Below are 11,521 nucleotides of genomic sequence, written 5' to 3' on the forward strand. Positions count from 1 at the left end.
CCGGCTTGGGATGACTCCCGCTCTGTGACCACGCCGCCGGCAGCTACCTACCCAATCAACAGATGCGGCCTGGCGGTCTCTGGGACTTGGTTTGAGCAACGGCGGAAGATGACGAGGACGAAGCGTGGAAAGTGGCGGCGGGTTGGCAAACAGGTGACACGCACAGGCTGGTGGAGAGAAGAGAGATGCAGCACGCAGATTCGCATCGGCTGGTGCGCAGGCTGGCTGACCGGGTCCCCATTTGTTGTGTTCAACCGGTGTGTGTGTGTCGCATCTGGGTTGGCATCCTGCTCGCTGCGCCTGCCTTTTGTGTGATGCGCCTCTGCTCCCGCCGATAGACTTCTGACTCTGAGGGCTGCTCGCATATGCTGATCCTTGGCGTAGCCTCTGTATGATGTGATCTATTGGTGACTTCGGCCGTTGGTGACTTGCTTGAACGGGCAGCAAAGACATGAATGGCAGATAGGGTCAAGGTTCTGGTAATTAAAGTTCCGGATCATTGGCGGTCAAACCTTAGAGGGTGGGCATTGGGTGCTGGCCCGGACCGCTGGATCATCGCGGGAGAATGAAGGTGTAGGTACTGTAGGTCCAAGTTGCCGGCTCTGTATTAATCCCGAATCTGATTTGATGATCCATCGTCCCTTCTATTTCGATCGACCAATGGCGGACGATGGGCGGAGAAATTTTTGCTCCTGCATTTTTACAGAATTGTGTCGTGCTTAACAAGTCTGTACCTACGGTAGAACTTATACCAGACTGCTTACAGGTGCTTATTGTTTTCAGTTATAGCGGATGAGCAGGGATTGAGCGTTTGGCCTACATGTTGGGGCGTTACACTGCACACACAGGGTAGACAGGATGTGATGCCTGGGAAACTGGTAGTTCAGTTGAAATTTCTTTTAGAGAGATGACTCGAACATTGAACTATTCAACGGTCTACTCTTATTATTCTTGATGATGCGATGCCTGGATGTGCACAAGTCGATTGTAGATCGGCAGGACGGCCTTACGAATTTCCGTTGCACTGAGTCGCCAGCACAGAACACGACGAACCTACCCCAGCTTTTTGGCTGACCTCATATTGAAAAACGCGCCTCCCCTTCGGCTAATTTCGTGTTTACTCGTCCATTTTCAATCACAGCCTCCCCGGACCGTGCCGCGACAAAACGGGGCGAGCCATTGACTCTGTCGACTCGGTTGAATAGGTAGGCAAGCTCTGCAAAGAAAGCGCCTGCTGGCTGCTTGCTCCGCATTACGGTACAAGGTTAGTAGCAAGTGAGCGCCGTCTGGAACTACTCAGGTACTAACCCAAATAGCGAGTTTTGAATCCCCTCCTAAACTCCAAAACTGCACCCATTAATTCATCGCCTCCTGCAACGCCCTCACGATCCACCTCTCCGCCACCCGCACAACAAGACTCATTTTGGTGCGGCATCGATTCCTTGTCCGCATCGACGCGACGACTCCAGCGGATTCCACCTCAATCCCATTGCAATCGCCCTACTGTCTTTGCCGCCTCGACCCCCCCGTCAATGTGGTGATGAAGGATGACGAGAACGCGACGGCCAGGATGCAGAAAGTAAAGCTGGAGGACGGAATCAACGGCGATGCCGCATCGCAGCAAGCCGACTCGGCCGCCACCGCCGTTGCAGACGCGACAAGGCTCGTCAGGCTCGAGGGCTCACCGTCGCCGTCCACTGAGGGCGGCAAGTCGCGAACCGATGGTAACGCAACCCCCAACTCGACGTCGCGCCCGCGCCTGTCGCGCAAGTCATCGCGCAAGGCCACACCGACCCGGGAACCGACCCTCTTCGACAGCCTCCCCAACATGACCGCCGAGGCCTGCAGCTCCTTCCAGGTCATCACCGACTGCCTCTACGGCTCCAAGCACTTGGGCTCGACCGAGAACGACGCGTTTGACTGCGATTGTCGAGAAGAGTGGCGTAAGTCGGCCCACCTTACACCCCTAACCCGGCTTTGCCGTAGAACTATAGGATACGTAGAAGCCGTGCGGCTCTGCGGGCGTGGTTTGCTGACATTTTTTATTTTGAACCCTTGTAGATGATGGCGTCAACATGGCGTGCGGCGAAGACTCGGACTGCATCAACCGCGCGACAAAGATGGAGTGCAGCGAAACAGCGGGCAACTGCGGAGGCGGCTGCCAGAATCAACGCTTCCAGCGAAAACAATATGCCGAGGTGTCCGTCATCAAGACGGAGAAGAAGGGATATGGCCTTCGCACCGACGCGGATCTGGTCGCCCACGACTTTATTTTCGAGTACATTGGCGAGGTCATCAACGAAGCCACGTTTCGACGGCGCATGCTCCAGTACGACCGTGAAGGCATCAAACACTTTTACTTCATGTCACTGAACAAAAACGAGTTTGTCGACGCGACAAGGAAGGGCAACCTGGGCCGTTTTTGCAACCACTCGTGCGTCCCCAACTGCTACGTCGACAAGTGGGTGGTCGGTGACAAGTTGCGCATGGGTATCTTTGCGCTGCGCACAATTCGCGCTGGCGAGGAGCTCGTGTTCAACTACAACGTCGATCGGTACGGTGCCGACCCGCAACCGTGTTACTGTAATGAGCTCAACTGCGTTGGCTTCATCGGCGGCAAGACTCAGACGGAGCGCGCCACTAAGCTGCCTCAAGCTACTATTGAAGCACTTGGTATCGATCTTGGCGATGGATGGGACACGACAGTTGCGAAGAAGGCGCGCAAGAAGCGTGCCGACGAGGATGACGAGGACTATGTCAGCAGCTTGCAGGCGCGTCCCCTTGATGAGGAGGATTCCCGCAAAGTCATGGCCACCCTCATGCAATGCAAGGAGAAATGGATCGCTGTCAAGCTTCTTGATCGTATTCAACAGTCCGAGGATGAGCGTGTAATTCACAGTGTCATGCGCATGCACGCATACCAGATCCTCAAGACAACACTACATACGTTTAGTGACGACCACAACGTGGTCTTGCAGGTGTTGTCGATATTGGACGCCTTTCCGCGTCTCACGAGGAACAAGATTCAAGACTCCAACATCGAGGCCACGGTCGAGGAACTTGCTACATCGGAACATGAGGACGTCTCATCCAAGTCGAAGAAACTCCTGGACGACTGGAGCAAACTTGAGATGGCGTACCGCATCCGCAGACGCAAATTCGAGCCTGGCATGCAGACGCAAAGTATATATGAGGACCGCCGGGGCGCGGCAAGGGAGGGAGAAGCAGCTGCATCTACGCAAACCTCGCAGAACAAAGCCGCTTCCCACCAGCCCATTAACGCCCCGAAGGGCCCTCGCAGCAACATTCCACAAAGGAATAACAACTTTCATGCCGGAAACGGCCCTCGCCAACGGCAACGCTTCAACAACCAAGGACCGCTGCCACAAGGTTGGTTCTCTGCCAAGGACGCCAGTGGCAATATGTACTACTATGATAAACAAGGCACGACGACATGGCAGCGTCCTACACTTCCGGCGGATCAGACACCAAAGGTGCCGTCCAAGGCTCAACAAGAACAGCAGATGATTCAAAACATCATCGCCAGGGTGACCAAGGAGGGCACACCGAAATCAACACCGCCACAACAGTCGCAATCGCAGTCTTCAGACACCCCGAGCAAAGACTCTCGATCAGAAAAGTGGCGAGCATTGTCACAAGACAAGCAAATGAAGATTTACGAAAACACTGTACGATCCTTGCCGATAGGAAACCAGCGTCTATTAAGCTTGTTACTGACATTCGTACCAGGTTTTCCCTCACATCAAATATGTTCTGGATAAATTTCGGCACAAATTGCCCAAGGATGACTTGAAACGTTTAGGCAAAGAACTTGCTAAGAAGCTGGTGGCCTCTGATTACAAGAATAGCCGCGTCGTGGACCCAACGGCCAAGTTGAACGAGAGGCAGGCACGCAAGATCAAGACCTACGTAAAGGACTTCTTAGATCGGGCCGTTCAGAAATACGCGGCGCAAGTCAAGCAACAAGGCCCGGGCGAGGGCAGTGTCTCCGCGCAGAGCAGCGCAATTGAGCTCTCCGGCGGCCCTGTCGACATGGACAAGGGCGACGGCCCTGGGCTGAGTGACGTGGAAGCGGACGACTCGCCGGGTAGTCGCAAGCGCAAGCACGACGACGTGGCCGACGCAGACATGCTAGACGTGACTCCCGCCGCGGACGGCCCGGAGATGAAGCGCCTCAAGGAAGCGGAGGTGGGTGCGTCAACTCCTAGCCCGCCGCCGCCACCGCCCTCGCCGCCACCTCAAGACGAGGAGGACGCGGCGCTAACGGCGGAGCAAGAGGCGTTGCGGGAACAGGAGAGGGCCCTGGAGCGCGAGAACGAGGAGGCACAGCGACTGGCGGACGAGGAGGCGCATCGGACGAACGGAGAGCAGGAGCAGACCCGAAAACAGGAGGTTCTGAGTCACTGAGCCCGTGCCTACCTTGATTTCTAGATTTATTATTGTTATCATTGGTCTGGGGGGGGGGGGCTCTAATTGGGAGTTCAAGTTTCGCTTTTTCCTCTTTCGACATTTTACAGGGACGGGTATTTTCGAATCAAAAAAGAAGTATAATCAGTGGGAGAAAGGTAGAGCAAGTGGGAAGAAGGAGATGGGTGACGGCGGGCGAAATGGTTGTTTTTATTGTGGCATTTTGTTTCTGTTATTATTATTATTTATATTTCCATTGCTTGCACCCCCTTTCTCCTCGACTCAAAATCCGGCGTTGGTTGATTTGCTTGCATCCTCTCTATTCCTAGCGGGATGGATGAGCTTGGGTGGGGAATTGGATATCATTAGTGATGGGATGCCAGATGCCAATATCCTATTAGGTAGTCTCTGATATACGTTTCGATTCATCATCGTCATGGTCTGCGGCAATATATAAGTCATGTAGTAATGAAACGAAGCCGCGAATTTACAGAAAGGGCAAACCAGTGTCGATGTAGCGGAGATGATTTTGTACCACCAGTAGGAAGAATAATCGCTGTTGTTGATATGAACCTGATCGCCCAAAACGCCGAACAACCCTCTTGGTGCTTTCCATTTGCTCGAGTGCGCCTAATCGTCCAAGTCATCCTCGCTCGACTCGTCCTCGTCATCACTCCCCCTCTTGCGCTTCTTCTTCTTCTTCTTCTTCCCCTCCTCCTGACTCCTCCTCGGCTTCCTCAGCACGTCCCCCCTGCGCACGAACACGAAGCTCCTCGCCGGCCTCTCCTCCCCCCTCCAGGCCCCCCTCGCCTCCTCCCCCTCTCCCCCCTTGCCCTTGGCCCTCCTCACGACCCCCAGGGTCCGCGCGTGGCGGTACCCCGGGTAGGCGGCGGCGCGGAAGCGGAAGCTGGCCTCGGCCTGCAGGCCGACGTGGCGGGCGAGGTCGCGCACGTTCCAGAGGGTGTAGGGCTCGCCCTCGAAGACGGTGACGACGACGGAGCCGCCAGGGGCGAGCGCGGGCAGCGCGCTCCGGAAGAAGCCGACGAGCAGCTCCTGGTTGTACCGTACCTGCCGGTTGACGTCGGTGGACTTGCCGCCGACGTGCGGGAAGTTGAAGAGGATGCGGTCGAAGCGCGGGGTGGCGCGGGCGAGGGAGGGCGGGAGCTTGGTGGCGTCGATGGCGTAGAGAAGGCGGTTGGTCTTGGGGGGTCGGGGCCGGTGGTTGCCGTCGGCGTCGTAGTCGGCGTCGCTGTCGCTGTCGCTGTCTTGGGGTGGTGGTGGCGGCAGGATGTTTGCGGGCGCAGCATCATCATTGTCGTTGTCTTCGTCATGCTCGTCGTCCCTTGTATTCTCGCCGTCGTCCTCGTCGTCCCTTGGATTCTCGTCGTCGGTGCCTCTTCCTTCAGCTTCCTGCTCCACGCTCTTCTTGCTCGCCCCGGGCGGCTTCACGCCGTGGAAGGCGGCAATGTTGGCCTCCGCGGAAGGGTACTTGGCGACGAGCTCGGCGTGGTCCTTCTCCAGTACCGTGGCCGTGACGTGTCGGCAACGGTGGTGGCGGACCAGCGACGCCGCGAAGCTCAAGTCGCCCTCGCCCACGAGCAGGATGCGGTCGTCGGCGTCGAACGGGATCGTCGGGTTCTCGATGTTGTGCTGCAGCTGGCGCTGGCGCTGCTCCTCTCCCTTCTTGCTGCTGGGCTTGTTGGGTTGCTGCTGCTGCTGGCGTCCGGTCCGCCCGCCGCTCGAGGGACCGGCGGCGGCGAGAGGCTTGTCCGAGTGTCGGTTGGGGATGAAGGCGCGCGCGGAGGATTTGCCTGCAGCGGGCGCCTTGCCATTGGCCTGCTGCTTCATCAGTAGCTTGCGCCGCTTGCCGCCCATTGTCCTTTTTGGTGGCGTGCGACTTGGATTGGGGTGCTTGAAGTCGGCGGGAGAAAAAAAAGCGGTGCTGGCTGGCAGATTTTCTGGAAGGTGCAAGCGCCAAGCTACACCTGAATGTTATGTACATAAGCAGTTACCCTTGTCACTAACGCGACAAACAACCGCACAGGCTGATCAACAATACAGTAATATTGACATTACGCGCATTATGTAGCAACTCGCATCCTCGGCGCCACTTCAAGAGTGTTCAGGGACTTGGTGCGGCTGTAAAACTCGTACTGATCTACCGGCAGCAGCAGCAATCCTAGAAACCCTCCTCCTCCTCCTCCTCCTCCTCCTCCTCCATGTCATCCGGCTCGGCCTCATCCTCGCCCTCACCCTCCGTTGGGGGATCCTCCGTGTGCAGCCTGTAGACTGCATCATCCTGCGGCTCCGGCACGGGCTCGCCGCGCGCCACCATTAGTTCGACATTTGCCCAGTATGTGGCCTTGGCGGCGGCCTGCCGCGCAGCGTACGCCACAATCAGCTCCGGCCGCAGGAAGCTCCTCCAGTACTTGAACAGCTCTTCGCGGCTGACCTCGCCATCGGGAAGCAGGCTGATGCTGTCCAGCTTGTCGTGGTCCCAGTGGAAGACGCCGAACTTGATGTACGCTTGGAGCGGCAGGGCGTGCAGCGGGTCGTCGCGGCGCGGCGCCACCGCCCGCAGGCTCTCGAAGAATAGGTTCATCAGCGGCCGCGCCCGCATCGCCCTCGACATCTCCGACATGGCGAACATGGCCCGCACGTCCCAGGTGCTGTAGTTGGGCAGCTCCGCCTCGCAGCGGAAGCCCTTGTCGAGGCTGCCCCGGGGCAGCCGCAGCACGCACATGCGCGCCGGGAGCGGCGCGTCGCCGTTGAGCAGGAGCATCCGGTCGAGCTCCCCGGGTGCGTGCCGCGCGGACATCATGCCGTGCCACAGGGTCAGCAGCGTGCCGAGCCAGGTCCGCCGGAAGAAGGAGAAGACGCCGCGGTTGGCCAGCGGCGCCGACTGGAACATGCGCGCCACCCACGCCTGTCGCGGATCCCGGGCGGCGTCCGTCAGCACGAAGTGCAGCTCGCAGAGCCAGAGGCCCATGACGGCGCGCGTCTCCTCGACCGGGTTTGCCTCGCGGTCCAGGTACCAGGCCAGCTCGGGGCACTCGTCGAGCGGGTCCCCGGGCCGCAGCCGGTCCTCGAGGGTCCAGAGCTCGGCCATGCAGCGCTCGAGGATGACGTGCGCCATGGCGTGGATCTGCCGCGCGCGCGTCACGAAGCGCCGGACGAGTTCCGGACTTGCCAGGCCCGACAGCGGCTCGCGCGGCACGTGCGAGTCCAGGTGCCGCAGCTGCTCGTAGGTCCAGTGCGCCGAGTCGTAGGCCAGCACGTTGAAGGTCGCGTGCATCACGTTGCGCACCCACGGGTGCGTGTCGTCCTCGAGGACCATCTCGAGGATCAAAGGGCCGTGCGTGCGGAACACGGCCCAGAAGCGGCGACACGTGCACGCCATCGCCCACATGTCCTCCACGGTGATGAGCTCCTCAAAGACGTGCAGGATAATCTCCGAGGGCATCAGGAGCCAGTTGTTGCGCTTGGCCGGTGGTCGGATCCATACTACCCGAGGCGGCATCCCCGGGAAATATTCGAGAAGCTCGTTGATCTGAGAATCCATTCTTAGAGCAATCACGGTGAAGAACGAAGAGGTGATTTCGATTCCAAATAACGAAGAGCCTGTCCATCTCTCTTAATACGAGAAGCGCGAGGGGTAAGTAAGAGTGGCGGACAACAAACAAGGCGCACCACTGCTTCATGTTACATGTATGTTCTCGTGAGGTTGTGCATCGTGATACGAACAGCAGAGAAGCATAACAGGAGGCGTAATGCCGCCTTACTAATTTGTGCTGTGAATCAAGGCACGTCCTCGGGAAGTTCTTCTCTGCGGCATCGAACTCCCCGCCGGTACCTCCGCTCTGGTTTAACGAGCATGTCACCAGCAATGTCAGAGCGTGTGGTACAGAACAGTGAGGCGGTACAACCGATATTTTCTCATTTAGGACGGTGGAAATACAATAACAAGAAGTTCGGTATGTCTCGTGTGCCTTACCGTGGATCAATTTACAGGGAGTTAAAATGGTAGTAGTCCGTATAGCTAACGATCGAAACAGTCACGAGTTATTAACAACCCTTTGTAAGACTGAATCCTGTTTCCTTTCCTCTATTAAAAGTATTAGTCTTCCCGAGTAAATCTCCACCCAAATCCCGCTGTTTCCCGTACCCTTCCTATACGCGCCATTCCAGCTCCTGCACTTGCTCGCTCGTCATCTTCCACCAGAACGGTGGCAGCAGAGCGAGTCCGCATTCGCGCACCTGCGGCAGCAGCAGCGAGAGCCAGTGGTCGAGCAGCCGCGGGTACCAGATGCGGGGGATCCGGTCATCGCCGCCGTGAACGAGGCCTAGGCTGTGCATCCGTGACCGGCACCAGTGCAGCACGCCGAGGTGCGCGAAGACGGGCGCCGCCGCTGTCCCCGCCGATAGGCCCACCAGGAACCTGTATCCATCCGTCTCCGGCCCGCTCTCCAGCATCTCCTCCCACGACATCGCCCCGGGGGCGATCGGGGGCGCGCCCCAGCAGCCGCGCGCCCCCTTGCGCGCGCGCTCCGCGTCGGCCGGCCGCAGCCTCCAAGGAATCGGCATGGACAACGGCAGCTCAGCGGCGGCGGTGGGTGCCGCCGCTTGGTGGCGGCGGTGCAGCGCGTCCAGGCCGTGGTGGATCGTCCAAAAGGTGCCGGTCCAGTTGTTGAGGAAGAAGCGCTCCAGCCGGCGGTCGCCGGCGGCCAGGCCGCCCAGTTCCGTGCAGACCCAGCCGTACCCCCTCGCGCACGCTTCCAGCAGCGCGTTGTGAAACTCGCACAGCCACAGGCCGTGGATCATGCGCAGCTCCTCCGCCCAGGACGGCGGCGCCAGGAACGGCGTCGCGTCCACCCAGGGCGCGCGGCCGTGCTTGTACGGGTACGACGGCTGCATCTCCGGGTACAGCATCGGGAACGGGGACAGCTTGTCTTCTTCTTGGACGGAGACGAGGCTGGCCAGGCAGTCGTCGAGGATGAGGTGCGCCAGCCCATGGATCCGGCTAGCCAGGGCCATGAAGTCGCGGACGAAGGCGGCCGGCACCTGCGGGTGGAGCGGCGGCGGCGGCGTCCACGTCGGGAGGTGCGCGGGGTCGTCGATGGAGCGCATGGCGCGGAGGGTGATGGTGGGCGTGTGCGCGCGGCAGCGCAGGTTCCAGACGGCGCGGACGACGGCGGCGACGCGGTCGGGCGTGGACTTGGCGAGGGCGGACTCGAAGATGAGCACCGGGTTGGTGTTGAAGGTGGCCCAGAGGCGGCGGGAGGCGCGCATGAGCGCGCGGACGGCGTCGAGGCTGCCGGCTTGCAGGTAGATGAGGAGGAGGAGGTCGTTGGAGAGCAGTAGGAGGCCGCGGTTGGAGTTGTGGCGCTCGTTGAGCGTCATGGACCGGGTGACGCGCATGGTAGGCAGCGGGAGCCGTAGATTTTGACTAAAGATACTTGATCTTCAACTTGGATTGAGTACAGTGCCCGTGGGATCGCATATGAAAGAGGGACGACTCGTCTTCTTATGTGGACGGGGCTTCATGATGATAGCGCTGGTGCTACCATGACATGGATGGAGGTCGACAAAGTAGCGATAAAGTAAAGACATCAAAGCAATGTTGAAGCATACATGCGACATTGGTTCCAAGTATCGTCCATCGACACACAGCATAACCCCGCGCTGGATACTTGGAAAAATCGCAGCAGGCAATGAAGAAAGGTGTAGGAGACAAAGGACGATTGCAGTTGCTTAGGGCATTGAAGGAGACAAAGGAGTCTTTTTTATGTACATAGCTCGTTACACGGTTTCATAGGCAGAGAGTCGCGTTAAGATGCAACAAGTGGTCTTTACCTATGTACAACAGAATAGTGTAACCAACATACAAGCCTTGCCTAGTAGTACAGATGCGGCAAGCCGTTGATGGTGTAGTTGGTGACGTATAATGTGAGAAACGGTGTCTGATATTAAAATAGAAATCAGTATATAATTAGATAATACCAGTAGCATCTAAGCTTCTTTTCTCTTTTCCACCTTGCCTCTAAAAAAAAATACTTTTGAAAGGGCACTTTACTCTCTCCTTTATTTACTCTCCAGTACCCCTCAGTGCTGGGTACCCTGTAGGTATGTACATACATAGTTATGGCGCTCTCCGTAGTGCTCTATCGCTATAGCACTCGTTTTCTTTTGCGATGCTTTGGCTCATATGTACGTGGCACATGAATCCTGGCCAATACTTGACCCCTTTACAAACGACGGCTCAACTTGACTGGCAGCCATGCGGAGGATCTTGGAGTTTCTACAGGCATGACCTTGAACTCGCCAGCAATCCATGCAGTATAACGAAAAAAAAAAGTCACAGCCATGAAACTGAAAATGAATGAATAAAAAAAAAACATTCTAATAGGAAGAGTTTCCCGGACAAGAGCATAAAGCCCTCACAGCTGTCCCACGACTAACAAACGCTTCCAGCTCTCCATCTAAAACGTCGCCTATCAACCCGACCGCCAAAACCGAGCGTTGGAGGACCAGGTTTGCACCTTTTACGCACCATTCTGCCAATTTGAACTTTTCCCCTTGAATTGGCCGCCTTGCAGATAGTTGCCGGTAGATGGCCGACGTTGTCATGCCGCCAAGAACGCCAGCGAGTTCGTCCTCCCCCCGCTAACCATGTACATACATACAACAACAAACAGACATGATGGATGGGCTGTCAACGCCAATAACTTGCAGCATGGATTGATGATGGCTGGGGCAAAAAAAAAAAAAAAGAAAACAGAGGGAACAGCAGGAACCAGTCATTTCGCGCCCGTCATGTCGACTCATGTCGGCTACCTGAGACAAGCAAGACAGCCTCGATCGGTTCAAGATTGCCGCTACTGTACTTTGATGGCGACAACTCTGTTTGAGCCATGTTCGTTCGTCTTCTGAAAATCTTTGGAGTCCCAAACTGACCTCACGAATACTTGGCAATGACTAGTTTTGCAGTGACTACAGATATTCCATCCAGCTTCCATCTTTCCCGGTAATCCTTGTTTCTTTTTCTTTTTCTTACCCGCTGAACCGGTTCCATTGTGGCTCCCCCCCCCCCCCC

General features: G+C 57.3%; 4 protein-coding genes across 4 annotated transcripts; 1 reads left to right on the forward strand and 3 right to left on the reverse strand.

The window, feature by feature from the left end:
- Positions 1 to 1,540: 1,540 nt before the first annotated feature.
- On the forward strand, positions 1,541 to 4,428 carry ISF_01838 (histone H3 lysine 36 (K36) methyltransferase; the record flags this gene model as incomplete). Its single annotated transcript, XM_018845445.1, has 3 exons — positions 1,541 to 1,943; positions 2,062 to 3,689; positions 3,751 to 4,428. The coding sequence occupies 3 exons, from the start codon at positions 1,541 to 1,543 to the stop codon at positions 4,426 to 4,428; spliced, it is 2,709 nt and encodes a 902-aa protein (XP_018707168.1).
- Positions 4,429 to 5,058: 630 nt separating this feature from the next.
- ISF_01839 (hypothetical protein) lies at positions 5,059 to 6,303 on the reverse strand (the record flags this gene model as incomplete). Its single annotated transcript, XM_018845446.1, has 1 exon — positions 5,059 to 6,303. One exon carries the CDS (start codon positions 6,301 to 6,303, stop codon positions 5,059 to 5,061), a length of 1,245 nt encoding a protein of 414 aa, XP_018707169.1.
- A 304-nt stretch (positions 6,304 to 6,607) lies between these two features.
- Positions 6,608 to 7,990, reverse strand: ISF_01840 (F-box domain, Skp2-like protein; the record flags this gene model as incomplete). The annotated part of the gene is made up of 1 exon (XM_018845447.1): positions 6,608 to 7,990. One exon carries the CDS (start codon positions 7,988 to 7,990, stop codon positions 6,608 to 6,610), a length of 1,383 nt encoding a protein of 460 aa, XP_018707170.1.
- A 608-nt stretch (positions 7,991 to 8,598) lies between these two features.
- ISF_01841 (hypothetical protein) lies at positions 8,599 to 9,846 on the reverse strand (the record flags this gene model as incomplete). Its single annotated transcript, XM_018845448.1, has 1 exon — positions 8,599 to 9,846. One exon carries the CDS (start codon positions 9,844 to 9,846, stop codon positions 8,599 to 8,601), a length of 1,248 nt encoding a protein of 415 aa, XP_018707171.1.
- Positions 9,847 to 11,521: the final 1,675 nt, after the last annotated feature.

This window comes from Cordyceps fumosorosea, assembly GCF_001636725.1.
Source record: "Cordyceps fumosorosea ARSEF 2679 chromosome Unknown scaffold_3, whole genome shotgun sequence".
Lineage (NCBI taxonomy): Eukaryota > Fungi > Ascomycota > Sordariomycetes > Hypocreales > Cordycipitaceae > Cordyceps > Cordyceps fumosorosea.